The 15420-nt window shown below is 39.8% G+C and overlaps 1 protein-coding gene across 1 annotated transcript in view; it reads right to left on the bottom strand.

The window, feature by feature from the left end:
* Positions 1 to 14508, bottom strand: part of akap12b (A kinase (PRKA) anchor protein 12b) — a 53902-nt gene extending 39394 nt beyond the window's left edge. Inside the window, exon 1 of the mRNA XM_085431925.1 lies at positions 14175 to 14508. Coding sequence (XP_085288051.1) covers positions 14175 to 14309 — 135 coding nt within the window. The 5' untranslated portion in view covers positions 14310 to 14508. The remainder of the gene's footprint in view (positions 1 to 14174) is intronic.
* Positions 14509 to 15420: the final 912 nt, after the last annotated feature.

Here is a 15420-nt window from a genome sequence, read left to right as displayed (position 1 = left end):
AACACTGAGGAATATCAGTACAGAGGAAATGAAAACCTGTTATGTCAACAGTTCTATAGCCAATGAGGAGATAGGAAGTCTGTATAAAGTTTACTTTGTGTTTGTTTCGGGGGTTTTATGTATTAAACGTCTACTGTTCTAGTCCCTTTCAGACTACTACAATTTCATTTATTTGTTTGAAACAAATTACCTACCTACCGATCTATAAATAAAATCTCCAAATATCCATGTACTGTCATAAAATAGATAAATTCCAGTTACTTGTAGTCATGTTCTGACTCTTTCCCTATAGCAATTCCTTTCTCCAAGAGGCAACACATTTTTAACAGCAGCGCTCACTGTACGGCTGACAGCTGAGCCAGTATGGACCACAGATCCACAACAAGTCCGACTGCATTTGACATGGATATCTTGAGGGCGAAACTTCACAGAGCAGCTACATTATCCACAAGGTTCTCCAGCGAGCCACTTCTTTGTCATGAGGTCATAAGATACGGTTTTAAAGACCAGGTCATTTAAAACACTGAGCTTTAAAGATGAACGAGTGACAGTTGTGGGCTTGTAATTGCGAGCTAACACCTTCCACATTACAGCCAATTGACTGATTTATTACGGCTTTAACACTAATAGGGATATTAACCCATTAGCTTGACTTGACAGAAAAATTCTTATTTGGGTCTTTTAAATGAAGTTTCCTAACATATTGCAGTGTGCCATTTGATTTAAATGCAATGAAAACACACATGTGAGAGAAATTATATGACGAGATGAGCACTGAGGGTGGACTCTGGCAAGAAAACAACCACCTCAGTGTTGGTCTCCTCATCTTGTTACGTTCATTTATCACGGATATATTTCAATCCTCAACTCAGTGAAGCTGTGAATGGTTGTTTGTGGTTACATAGTAACACTTTGAGAGGTTTCAAGCAAAACCTTCTGCTATATGTTTCTAATCATTTAGTAACAGCATTTGTGTGTCAAGATCCCATTTAGAGCCAAGGTAAGGCAGTTTAATGTACTCAGCATATGGTTTGGGCTAACAGCACCTTTAGTTAGGCAAATAGGGTCGCCTACATTGGAGCTGGACTGTTTCATTATCCTTAGTTTGTGACATAGGCTACAAAATTGTTTTTCTTTGTCCTCTCACCCCCAACTGGTCACAGCAGATGGCTGCCTCCCCTACCTCCCAGGCTTTTTCCTGTTAAAAGGGTTTTTTTCCTTCCCACTGTCGCCAAGTCATTTCCTCATAGGGGTCATCTGATTCTCTTTATAGGGTGTTTATCTTAAGATATAAAGCACCTTGAAGGTACTGTTGTTGTGATTTGGCGGTATATAAATAAAAATGAATTGCCTTGACTTAAATTTAAATAAGTGCAAGTGAAGTCTTAAATTGTTAGGCTGGACTGTCTATTTTCCCACAAAAAGAGAAACTATCCAGTGAGCGGCAGTTCTCTGGGAGAAAATGGCTTGACTAGAAGTTAGAGTAGAATGACAGCTTTGAGCTAATAGGAAGGTAACAGTAACTTAAATAGGAGTAACTTTAATAGTAACTTAAAATGAATGCAGAATAGGTCAAACCTTAAAGCAGATGGGCTACAGCAACAGATCACACCAGGTGCCACTTACGTCTAAGAACAGGAAAGACTACATATCACACGAGTGCTTCAAAAATGGATAAAAGATAATCGGAAAAATTAGGCCTGCTCTGAAAAAAGCCTCAATTTCTGCAACATTTGGTAGGGTGAGAATTTTACCTCAAATTGCTTTCTTGAACATAACAATGAGTTACTCAAAACCACAGTCACCACATCTGATGATGTGGTCTCAGAGTAATGTTTCCAGCACCTTGTCGAATCTTGGTATGAAAAATTAGGCTGTTCTATAAATATTATGAGCATTTGACAGATTTAGCACGTTAAATCTGATTGAGGCAGAGGTGTTATAAGACTACAATAAAGATAGGAGTTAATACAGTAAGCACACCTCAGCTGTGAGGATTACAGTGACCACACTGCCCCACACGAGCATCTCCGAAAAAGCAGCTGTGCACAGGCTATGACTCACTGTTTGTCCTTCAAATGCCCCGACTCTCACCAGAACACACAAACACACACCGGTACCGGAAACACACATACACACACAAAACATGACCTCATACGTCTTCCACTGCGCTCCGTGATTCAGCTAGTGCTGCATCAGGACCGAAGCTGATGAAAAATGGATGTGTTAAAAAGAGCAACAGAAAGGAAGGCAGCGAGCGAGGTGAGTGAGTGCAAGAGAGGGTGTGTGGGGGGGAGCTATGATCACATGTGTATGACTACACATGATCATGTCTGTGGAATTTCAACATAATTGCTTGGTTATAAAATCAAAGGGAATAGTCTTTTAGGGCTATTTCCACCCTTTTTGCCCATTGTGCCCCACTCTGTTTCAACAAACAGGCTGAGAGGCAGACAGCAAAATACAGAAAGCGACTGTAAGTCCACGCTGTGCAGAGCATGAGCTCAGAGGTGTGGGGAAAGATAAAATGATGACTCACGAAGCTGCGAAAGAAGAAAGCAGAGGCAAGGCTGACAAGCGAATCCAGCAAGCTCTTAATGGAGTTGAGGTGGGATGTTAACTGAATTGAGGGACTTCAAACTGTGCAAAAACCACATGACTCATGCCCGATGAGCACCACACGAAGGACACTGCTAGAAGAGCAAACGCCTTAACTAAAACTCCTCAAATCACATTCCCTGGGTCATGCAAACAGAATTGTTGGATAGGCGTGGCCCTGTAAAGCAATTATACTTTAATCATATTATGTGTACGATCGTAACCTAACTGTGAAAGGTTGTGCATAGTCATCAATTTAATGTACTGTGCAAATAACATTTTGAAACCATTAAAATGAAGTGATTATTGAACCATCTGGAGTTTTTTTAAATGAAATAAATATTAAATTGCATATATGAGTTTTAATTTGCAACATGTTTGCTACATCTGGCATTATTTATTTTTATTTATTTATTTATTTTTGCAATTTATTTAGATTTTTCTGGAGGAAAACAAAATCACTCTGGTGATGTAGAAGGCTCAAAAATTTATATATCAAATATAACACACTAGGCATTCAGGGGACAATAACTCTTGAGGCTTTCCACTCTGCTTTATCTTTGCTTCCACATGAAGACACAAAACTGGGCAAAGCAGTGTTGAAAGGCTGCACATATTAGGGATGCTGATGTGGGAGAATCAGTCCAATCAAAATGATTGATTTGGACAGAGTAGCTATAACGGTCCCTGCGGGACAGTGGACAAGACAAGTCTGGCAGGGCAAACCTGAGATATTCAATAACGTATCATCACCACAAGACAACAGTTCCCAGTTCTCAAAACCTCCTCCCACCATCTCCACAGAAAAGGAGAAAAGAAAAACAGTGTAACGTCTAAAGTGAATAAAATAATTTTCTTATTTCTGGTGACGCACTTAAATTACATCACTAACAAAATAGCAAACATGTCCAACACCTGATTAGCTCCATGTCTCTTTTTTCTGTGTTTATAATGGTTACAATAATAAATGGGCGGTGTCATTATACACGCATGGGGTCAGAGGTCAAGTTTTCTGAAAATCTCGTGAATGTGATAACTCGAGGAGGAAGTCACGTAGGTTTTTCAAACTGATACTATAAGGGTATATACAAAAAAATCGCAGTGGCCTTAAGTTCAACATGGCCTAAAGGTTAGAGGTCATCTCACATGTAAAACATCCCCAGTTCCAGGGGATCCCCAAGCCTCACGGGGCATAAAGTAATGTACTCCTAGAGTCAATCCCAGGATAAAAGGGAAGGTTTTATCAGGAGGACCATGTGCCATAAAATCTGAGTCAAATCAAACATGTGGATGAATCTGCTCTGGGAAATAAGGGAGCTGCTTGTGTCTTAAAATTACTGCAAAAGCCGCAGTTTCAAGGTGTGTACTAGTTATGATCAACTTAAAATGTAAGTGTTCTTCAGTATGAGGAGCTAAAGGCTTCCAGTGTCTAAAGTAGTCTATTGCTTATCCCCAGCTGCAGAAGGCTCCATAATGTAGTGGTTATCTGCTCTGGTTATTGGCAAACAAAAGGTCACTGGTTTGATTCCAGTTAGAGACAAATCTATGGAAGCCCATTTCCGCCACTAAAAAAAGTATCCGTATTTTTCTCGAAATTTCAACTTATTAACTTTGAGAAAAGTAACTCGACATTTTGAGTTAGCTCTGCCAATCAGTAATCTACGTGAATGATGTCATTTTCTTGCTACCTGGGAGGATATAGCGCAATGCACACTCAAAACCGTACTGCAACAAATTGGCGCTTTGGAGAGTACGTTTGCTCATAGTAACGGCATGTGATTCAGCTAATAACAAAAAGATGTGATCATTTGTGAAGCCACGCTGAAAATACTCAGCAATTTGTGCATTCATGACTGGCTGGTAGCTTAGCTGTAGCATTTGTAGCTGAGTGCTTCAGCTTCCGGGTAACAAGGAAATGATGTCATTCACGTGGATTACTGATTGGCAGCTCTAACTCGAAATTTTAAGTTACTTTTCTCAAAATTTCAAGTTAATAAGTCGAAATTTCGAGAAAATAACTAAAAATTTCGATTCAGCGCTGCTAACTGTTATGGAAACTTTTGTTTGTTTGTTTTTTAGTAGCGGAAATGGGCTTCCATACAAATCGCATTTAGGGTTACAGCAGGAAGGTGTATATTTTTGCTTAAAAATGCAGAGCTCCCTGCTGTTGGAACCCGTAGAAAGTATCTTTATTTGTCAGCAACTGCAGAACACATCAAGAAATAATCTCATTTTCAAGAAACAAAAAACTTTTCTTTCTCTTCTTTCGGTGGATTTTACTTCTAGCTGCATCACATTCACATACACGTACACTGCAGATTTGTAGGGAAAAATATACAGTTTTCAGTATTATGAGAAGAAGCAGACACTAACTGCATTTTAATAGAATTTGTTTCAGTTCATTTGAATCATTTCTTGATGTAAATGCTTAATGATATGCAGGGTAAACAGCTTATTGGATAATTAGGTGGAAAAAAGAGGCGGAAACACAAAAGACGCCAGTAAAAGAAAAACAAACTAAAAAACAGAAAAAAAATATTATATAATGTTTCAATGCAGTTTTTTCCCCCAAGTGCTGATGGGTAAAGAGGAACAAAAGACCCCTGGTTTTTCACATCCTCAAACACCCACGCCTGTTTTTATGGATCTGGCAGTGTATCTGAGAGATGTGTGAGCAATTAGAACAGACCAATTAGAAGTGAGACACTTCCTGTTTACCTCAACAAGAGCAGGAAAAAAAACTTTCTAAATTTGATTTCCCTTTTAGAAAAAAAAAACCATGGGAGGTTCATTATTTGTTGTAGTTTAATTGTGCTTGCACCTATATTATAATAAAGTAATATAAAATACTTATCAGTCACTTCATTAGGTATACTCCTTAACACAAATATCTAATCAACCAAACACACTGAAGCTATTTAGTGCATTTAGCCCCCAGTGGCTGTGACAAACAAAAACTACCAAAATATTAACGTGGAAGTAAAAAAATGGCTGTTTTTGAATATTTTAATTCATTGTCATTGTTGTAATTCTGCAGATTCCTCAGTTGTAAAAATGTGATAAACCGTAGGATAACCTGTGTCTATCACCTGTAGCCTCATCCTCATTATTCTGCTCAACCTCCAAAGCTGTGGTACGAACAGGTGTTTACAAAAAAAGGTCACTAAGAAGGCTTTTATTTGACTCATATGCACAAAAACGTGGTATAAAATCATGCCTTGCATAATTTTAATGGTGTGCATCACCTTTATGATAAAACTCACTGATGTTTTATGGCTCTATAGAATTTTATTTTAAATCAAAATTTGCTCAAAATGGTTCTTTAGATAGTAGATTGCTAACCCTTCATATGACATATAAGGCACATGTCATATATAAGCTGTATGATTGTTGCATTGTTTATATTAATCACTGATTCTGTTTAGGGTTACATGAGCGTATCTCAGCTGTAATTAGGAAAGAGTTGGGGTACACCCTGTATAGGTTGCCAGTCCATCACAGTCTATTTACATCTGAATTTAACCAACAAGTATGTCTGAAGTAAAACCAACATCCAACTGGTGGACATCCCCAGGTAGTGGGGACTAGAAACTGTTCCTGAGGGTTGTTAACTCACTAAAATCTCAATCATTACATGTTACAGGTGTTTAAAAGGGCGTCATCACCGGGGCGGGGAGGTGAAACGTCTGTTTGTGCTGAAACTTTTTCTGCCTCGATGAAGCTTCTAAATTTGAAATGTTTGTGTGCCTTTGTTTTCTTCCTTAATATAAAGTTGATAAAACTGCTGAATGAAGCAGGTAGCTGTAACTGCAGAGTGGAAAGTAAATCAATGTTCATTCACTCACATTATCCTGTGATGGCAGTAACAGTCTTTAGCACGTTTCTTTCTTTCTTTCTTTTTACCTGAGCCTATTTTCATTCAACCTCTATCATCAGTGTCCTTTTAAAATCAGGCCAAAGGGAGGACTGAGAACACAATTGACTGATTCATCTGGCTTTGTGTCACACTGGCAGGCCCCCCATGTAACTCTCTCTTTCTCAAACTTTTTTCTCCCTGTGCTCCATGCTCGCCCCCTCTTCTCATTGTCCACCCAAAATGCATTTCTTCACCCCCCTCCCCTGGTGCACAGAGGGGCTCCTCACTTGTCTCCATGCCGGCCCATCCTCAATGGATCTTCTGTCTGACCCCCTTCTGCCTCCCTCTCATCTCTCCCTCCAAACAGGATAATCAGAGCCAGAGCAGCGTCTGATCAGCCGCAGCTCATTACACAGGAACGTACGAGCTTTAATCAGCGCACATTACATTACATAACATGACGTTGGATCATTGGAGTCACCTGCCGCTGCCTCTGCGAGGGGAGGAGGATCTGACTCCCATCCTAGGCCTCGTGTCTAGGTGGGTATTTGCAGTGCGCTTGCTCTGTTTAATCTCAAAGTCTCTGTGCATGCGACTTAAAACAATAAGAATTTACTTTTGCAACTCTGACACTGCATTGAGAGACACCTCCCATCCAACTCCAATTTAACTGGGCTGCAAAAAAGGAAACTAAAGAGAACACATGCACTGTGATACATTCTGACTGCAGGATCCCTGCATCCCTTTGCACTCCAAGCCCAGTAACGTCCTAAAGCTGAAGCAGCAACCCTACAAACACCGAAATCTTCCAGTGTGCTCAAAGAACTGAGATCCCGCAGTGCAACATTAATTTCACGAGTCCAAAGGCCTCTAAAATCCATACCCATAAATCATCATAAGACTGAAACCTTCTCCTTATGAACAATGTCCGTACTGTTTCCATGATATACACTCATAACAAGGAAACACTGTCTTCTGCAGACACCACTGTCAGGCTGTACATTAACCTAAAATGAAGGTCACAGTGCCATAATTAACTTTCCATGTAAGCAGGAGCTCTGAATGGAAGGTGCCCGTGAAAAGTGCCTAACAAATACTTGTGAATGTTCAGCTCGGGAATACATGATAAAGATTTAATCTGTAAAAGATATCATTTCACTCCAAGAGGAGTAAAATAAACCTACATCAGACTGTAACAGCCACCACTAAACGGAGGAGGCCTACAGTGCCACTGATCATCACCTTACAGTCAGTATGGTTTAGTAGCTTGTAGAATCATTTTCTGTATGACTTTATCAGGATCTCACACTGTAGTGGAGGAATTTTGGTTCACACTTCTTTACAACATTACTTCAGTTCATTGAGGTTTGTTGGCAGCTCTCTTGAGGTCCCACCACAGCATTTCAATCAGTTTGCAGTCTTTACTTTGTCTGGGCGATTGCAATGTCATGAGTCTTTTCTTTTGGAGTCATTCTTTTGTGCTTGGCATCATTTTCCTTTTGCACGGCTAAACATTTTGTTGTCAGACAGACGGCTTCACATTTGGACTCTGGGACACGTTGGTACATGGTCAGCTCAGTGAGTGCGAGGTGTCCAGGTACTGTCTCTTCAAAACAAGCCTAAAATATTGGCCCAGCCTTACGGGGTTTATTTTGCAGTTTCTCTGAGTATTGCACAGTCTGAATTTGAGATGGATCTGCTTGGACATCCGCTCCTGAGAAGCTAATGTCATTATGTTAACACACAACTGATTAGTCCAGACCAGCAAATTTCCAGAAATCCTGCTTTTTTGCAGGTGCTCACACATGTATTCGATAATCAGCACCTGGATTTTACTTATCCTCTTAATTTCTACAGAGGCAGTAAGGATGCACTTAGTTTTTCACAGTGCCTCACACCTCAAAAACCCAAAGGTGTCACATCATGGTCACATGTTACCTCAGCCACTATCAGGGTGCTTACAATCACACAGTTAAGTTAAATGGCAGCACGCTCGATAGCTCGATAGCTTTTCAGATCAGAGCTGCAGAATAGCGATTAGGAATAATCCTCACAGTACCATCACATTAAACTTCAGCTATGCTAATATTTCATAACTTATATTTCTTTTCATACTTTTGCAAACATTATTACTTTTTTCCATGAGTAAATACTCATGGAAAAAAGTAATAATGTTTGCAAAATTGCAGGGGTCTTTCTCTGTAGAAATCCTTCCCTGCAAAGATCTGATGCTCATGACCATCCCGACCCAGGTGATGACCCCTGGAAACTTTTCCAGGCATTGCTGAATCACTCTAATCAATATTAAATAATCAGAGAGCTAAGAAGACCTTTGCTTTAAACAATTTGCTTCTATGTATTAATCATAAATGTATGCACTGACCATCAGGTAGCAAGTATTCCCAAATTTTGCAAGGTTTTATATCTTTATTCTTAAAAATTCAGGCTTAATATTTTAGGAGTTTTTCACAAGAGGAGGTTACATGTTGTGCTCCGAACAGAATCCAGTGCAGCAGATTCTATATCTATAGACTACATTCTAGCTATATTATGTATAAAAGCATTATAGAGAGACAAGAAGAAGGAGTTGTAGTACTGTGAAATCTAAATTCTTTGATTCTTCATTTTAACTATTTTTTTCATTTGTGTTGGCCAAACTTGTTTATTTTCTTATTTTGAGCCTCTAAGTTCACAGAGTATGTCATGTAAACAGCAGCAAAGCCAGCAGAGCTGGGTTAAAGAAAAACATTTTTGCGTTAAAAAGAAAAAAGTCTCGGAAACACCTACTTAAATTACAAGCGTAATGTGATCGTTTTGATACCACTGGTGAGGTCGAGGAGACAGAGAGGTATGAGCAAGGCGGGCCGTGGCGCTGGTGGAGAGGGAGACATTTCTAACATTCCTCTGTGGAGTCAGGAGGATATTTATTGACTGCGTATCAAGCACGAAGGCTCCAACCGCTACAACCAACAAAGCACACACACGCTTCCCGCTCTCGCCCTAAAATACAACATATTATACAAATGTACGTGAAAATAGACCCTTAAAGATTACATGCTTTGTCTAACTCTGATGTTTGTTCTGAATAAATGGATTTAAAATATCTGTTTTCATCTTAGATAGACGTGTATCACTTACAGAGAAAACAGCAGTTTTCCAGCGACTCCTTTCTTTTGGTTCAAGTATAAAATACTTGGGAGCCACAGACAAGGTCATGGTTCTCCTCTGTGCTGGACGACACACAGGTTTAAAAGGAAAACAGCAAGAAAACGTCTGAAGTCCCGACTAGAGGTCAAATACCTGTCAGTTTAACTGACGTGGAAGTATTTGTTTAGTCTTTAAAATCTCACTTTCATACAAAACACAGCCAAAGCTCTAGCTTCTGGCTTCTTTTAATTAGATTATGTGTGCCCGTTGTTGAGATTTTTATTTGCTGGACAAACAAGTGATTCATTAAAAAAAAAAAAAAAAAAAAAACTTTAGGAAGGTTTTAGTTTGAGGAGTTTTTTTAAAGACATTATTAAAAAAGTAACAGATCAGGGAATGAAGAAAACAACAGAAACCAGAAAACATGTCAAAGGTTTAAACTGAGAAAATGAACTATTTTGAGAAAAAACGGGTTAATTTGGCAACAGGTGAGCAAAATGAATGGACATAACAAAAGAGCATCTTGTAGAGGCTGAGCTTCTCAGAGTTGAAGATTGGCAGAGGTTCAACAATTGTGAAGACTTTGATCATCTCATCATCTATGGTATATAATATCACAGAAAGATGGCTTCAGTTCATTTAGGCTGTTCTGTGCTCAGACAAATCGAAATGTGAAATTCTTTTAGGAAAACGTGAACACAGCAACATCTTCTACACATTAAAGAGCGTGTCATCAGCACTCAAAAGCTTAAATCTCTGATGATATGGGGGTGTGGTAGTGCCTATAGAATGGGCAGCTTGCACATCTGGAAAGGCACCATCAGTACTGAAAGGCATACAAAGGATTTAAAGCAACATATGCTCCCACCCAGGTAGGGATGGGTATTGATAAGATTTTCACGATTCTGATCCCCACTCCTCTCTGGAGGGGAGAGGGAGGGGAAACAGGAGGACAAAGGAGGGGGGAACAACTAAGCTGTAGTGCCTCTTCACCTCACTGTGCAATACCTTTTGTGCAATACTTTTGTAAACAGTCAACAGTGCAATAGACCTCAATACTTGAAATGTGCAATTCACTTGTATTTTTATTTTTTATTCCTATTTATTCTATTTATCCCCTTCGTATATTTTATTTATATTGTCTCTGTATTTATGTGTGTGTGTGTGTGTGTGTGTGTGTGTATATATATATATATAATATTCTGTAACTCTGTGACTTCTGTCGGTGCTGTGCTTTTTTGGAAATCGAATTTCCCAGAGGAACCCACCTGAGGGATTAATAAAGTTCTATCTTATCTTATCTTATCTTATCTTATTTTCGATTCTGTTTAACGATTCGATTCTTTATCGATTCTCTTATCGATTCTTATTTTTAAAAAAGGAGAACACTAAGGTCGAATAGCTTAGAACTTTATTTTATATCTTCTCTTTGAACAAGATAGAAATTTAGGAGTAACATGGCCTTACAAACCCAACAGTGAGATCTTAAGAGATCCAGCCTACGGCTCTTCAATGGGGTGTCACCGGGTCCCCAGGAAAAAAAATGTAAATGTAAAATAATAACATAAATATTCTTCTGTAGCAATAACAAAGTATAACATAAATTATTCTGTAACAATTACACAAGAATATCCAGTAATGTCCCTGCCTACAATTAAACACATTCACTTACCGAAAATCGGAGCATCTGCTGTGCAAGCCTTTGACCACAAACTTAGTCACTGCTCGGTGACATTCGTCTATCATGGCCTGAAAGGAGACGCTACCAGTAGACTGCAGCGAGAACTGCCAGCATCTGAGCCAGCCTCTGTCTGTCTCTCTCATCATGGTCACCTAAATGCACAGTAATGGCAGGTTTTGTAATAAGGCAGATCGCGCTAACATAATACCTGCCGCATTAACGGGAGAGGACGTGCAAACGTTACCGCTGCTGCTGGGTTGAGATTCACGAATCCGGAGCGGAATTAAAAACATGACATTCATTTAAGGTCATCGCGTGTTTTGTGAGCTTTTGCATATTCGTAGTGTTTCCTCCCTTAAATGAAATATCTACTTTGTAAGTATTGCAAGTTGTCATCCGTTCTCGTAAAGTATAATCAAACTTTTGAGCGTTTGAGCCGCTTAGGCGCCATGTTTCCTGCCAGGTAAATGATGGTCCCAATCAGCCATGACGTGTTGACGTCATTCGGGGCGACTGGAATTGATAAGGGAATCGTTTGCAAAAATGGCAAACAATTCCAAGGAATTGAAACAGTGGGAACCGGTTCTCAACATGAACCGGTTTTCGATACCCATCCTACACCCAGGTCTCCCCAACAAACTCTTGGCAAAAGAACGAATGAAGAAATTGAATGAACTGATACTTTTCTCAAAATGTTTCCTTTTCTCATTTTAGACATGTGATGGGTTTTCTTTTCAGTGGAAGTAAATTTCACTTTTTTTCGAGGGGGGAAAAAGTCTTCTTAAAGATCCGTGACTCTGCTCCAATTAGAAATAAAGGTCTGTCCTACAAATTCTCATATTTTTCCACAAATAACTAATATTTGATACTAGCTGGTAATTACTGATGTAGAAACAGCAAAACAGCATGACTGGAAATTTACTGTCAGTGGGAATCACAAACTGTTCCAACCTGTTCCAACCTGTCATGGTTGAAATCACAGAGAATAAAAGATGTACCTAAAACACCCCGGGACGTTTGAAATATTGCATATGACAAAGTCCCCACAGTTACTTGGAAATAAAAGTGAAAACACTGCAATCCATGATGACGCCTGAGATAAGAGCTCGAGGCTTGAGGCTAAAATGTCCAACCGCCACACAGACGTTCTTTGGAAATAAACAAGAAGCAACGACCGTGATTCAAATCTGGATTAGATTCTTAATGTACCCCCGCCCCTTTCCCCCCCATCACCACCACCCCCACCAACACCTCCCACCCAAAGTATCATGTGACCTTTCTGCTGACCTTAAAGAGACTGAGATGAGCCACGAAATGTAACCTGTTGCCCTCTAATCTATAAAACACTCAATAAATCCGATGGGTTATGTGAGGCGTGAACAGAGCAGAAGGTGAAGACATAAATAGTTCTTAGTAGGCACTTTCCAAATATGCATTCACACAATACTGAGCAACTGACACATTGGTAAGAGTGCAGTGTTTGCAGGATACCTCAGGTGGTGGCAGCTGGACCCCAGCATGGTCCAGGGCTAAAGCAGTGAAAACAGCATATTAGCTTTTTGGAATAGGGATATTTTATATAATTTTAATTTCAAATGTGGAAAAAAACAAAACAAAAGTTTAAAAAAATAAAGAAATAAAAATACATTCATTATCTTTAAATTCTCTGCTGTCTGCGCAGGCAGCGTCTTGCACTTTCAGAGGGACTCGGGAAGTGTCATCTGACTTAAATGTGACACTAGAGTTAGAAAACTGCCCGGCATATGGGAAATGTAAAGCACTTTAATGCTGTTTACTCCTAACAGCTGAGTCACGAGATCAAAGTGCTTGATTTGATTGGATTTGATTTGAAGGGAAAGGTTTAAATAATTAGCTGATCAGTGGGCCTGTTTATTTTCCCGCATCAATCATTTCTCAAGCACAAATGCCAAACCTTCTCTGATTTCCTCTGAGAGGATTTGGTGCTAGATAAAAACTGAATGTTTTCATCTTTGTGTCTAAGACTGTTAAAGTGGTGGCACCTTGGGCTTTGAGACATTATAACAGGCATTTTAACTATTTCCTGTCTTGCAAAGATAAAATAAAAACAGGTGCTTCTTCAGTGCTCTAACATCAACATTGACATTGAACTAACAACATCACCAAAAACCTCTTGAAATGCATGTAGTTTTAAAATTATGGAATGAAAATCTGAGTATCTATCAGATTTCTGTTTATTAACACATTTCATTTTCTTAGTTTTAATTGTTTGGGGGTTTGTTTGTTTGTTTGTTTTTTACGTTTTTCTGCCATCTTTAAAAAGATGTGGGAATTACAAAGAACATTGGGATTAATAGTTTATGATGAAGTATAAAAATAACTTTTGACAATTTTTGCTGTAAAGGAACATTAATTATGCAATCATCGGTCCCTGTGAGAATCACATCCGTCATTTCTCCCGGTAAAAGCTGGCCGAAAACAGTCAAATCAATCAGTTCCTATTCTATAAAGAAAAATATGCTCGTTATCCGGGACTAAACGATGGCCTGTGTGGCTGTAAACCTGGACCAAGCTGAGCTGCTGCTGGCGTTTTATTACTGCGGGACTGCAGACTCGAGCCATTACTCAGCAAAAACAGCGTCAGGCGCACATGGAGCTGGTGCGCTGCAGCACATTACTCATGCACACAGCGAAGCACATGATTTGAGGCTGGGGAGGCGGGATGGGGGGCGACAGGTATGTTTGCAAACATGTAGGTAAACTCACAATAAATGCACAAAACGACAGCTTTTACAGCTGGAAGCAGACGCAGATACAGCCCCCCGCAACCGGGTCTGTCTCTGCTCACCGTGCAGGGCTGGGGGGGTCTTGTTTACTGTGACAGAGCTAAAAAGGCGCAAGTGTCGGCTGTACCTTGCTGTCCAGGACGCTGTCTCCCTCCTGGTGCGCCTTCACTTCTGCGCTGAGATCCCCGGCGGAGGCTGAAGCTGAGGCTGAGGCATCCTCCTGGCTCTTCCCGTCCTGCTGCGCTGAGTTCTGTGCTCCCATGGCCAACTCTTTTCGTCTTTGGCTACTTACGGTCTAAAAAAGCCTCCGCAATAAACGCAGCCAGAGCAGAACTACTGTGTTTAGGGAGCAAATATCCAAAGCGTCCGATGTACGATGCAGCTCCGCCGCGGGGTGGCCTGGATCTGGAGTGATGAAGCGTCGGGACTGGCAAACTCTTTCAGGACGCCCCCACCTCCTGCATCTCCCGTCAGTATCACATGGGGGGCTCCGGTGTGCAGCGGCACGCCTTGCAGGAGCAGAGCCGGTGCTGATGGAGGATAAACAAACGAGGGAAGAGGAGGGCAAGTAATTAAAAGGATAAAGGGCCTTTTATTCACACGCCGCATTAATCCGTTAGTTTTGTTCTGTTCCTGTAAATTAAATTTGAGCAATTTTAAAAACACAGCAATGACACGAGGGCAGAAATCCGACAAGTTTGAGCAGAAGTGGCAAACATCATAAGTGCAGACTTATAATTCAAGTGGTTTAACAACAAAAATGCATTCATTTTTTTTAGGAATTAAAGACATTTTTATGCATAGAGCCCGATTTTCAGAGGTGCAGCTAAGACCTCTTCCCTTGTTGTCATGACAAATTTAATCAAAGATGCGGTTCATTCAGAATTTTGAACTTGCATTTAGTATCTTTTCACTGGAATATCTAACATGAGAAAAGAAGATAACAAAAGGTGGTTAAGAGGTGCAAACCACTGGTTACACTCTAGAACACGATTTGACTTTGCCAAATATATATATATATATAGATATATAGATAGATAGATAGATAGATAGATAGATAGATAGATAGATAGATAGATAGATAGATAGATAGATAGATAGATAGATAGATAGATAGATAGATAGATAGATAGATAGATAGATAGATAGATAGATAGATAGATAGATAGATAGATAGATAGATAGATAGATAGATAGATAGATAGATATAGATAGATATAGATATATAAATGTGCTTTAAAGCAACATACACTGATCTTTATTCTTGCACCAGAATGATAGGAAGAGACAAGTATAGAGAGGGAAAGAGGACAGCTTGTGATCGGTCATACATGGTGAAGGAAAGTAAATGTATGGCTGCAGAGGAACTGGCT

The sequence above is a fragment of the Copadichromis virginalis genome, linkage group LG15, assembly GCF_057382275.1.
Source record: "Copadichromis virginalis isolate Kocher_CV1m ecotype Utaka linkage group LG15, C_Virginalis_male_GT1.1, whole genome shotgun sequence".
Taxonomy (NCBI): domain Eukaryota; kingdom Metazoa; phylum Chordata; class Actinopteri; order Cichliformes; family Cichlidae; genus Copadichromis; species Copadichromis virginalis.
This window is presented reverse-complemented; position numbering and strand designations above follow the sequence as displayed.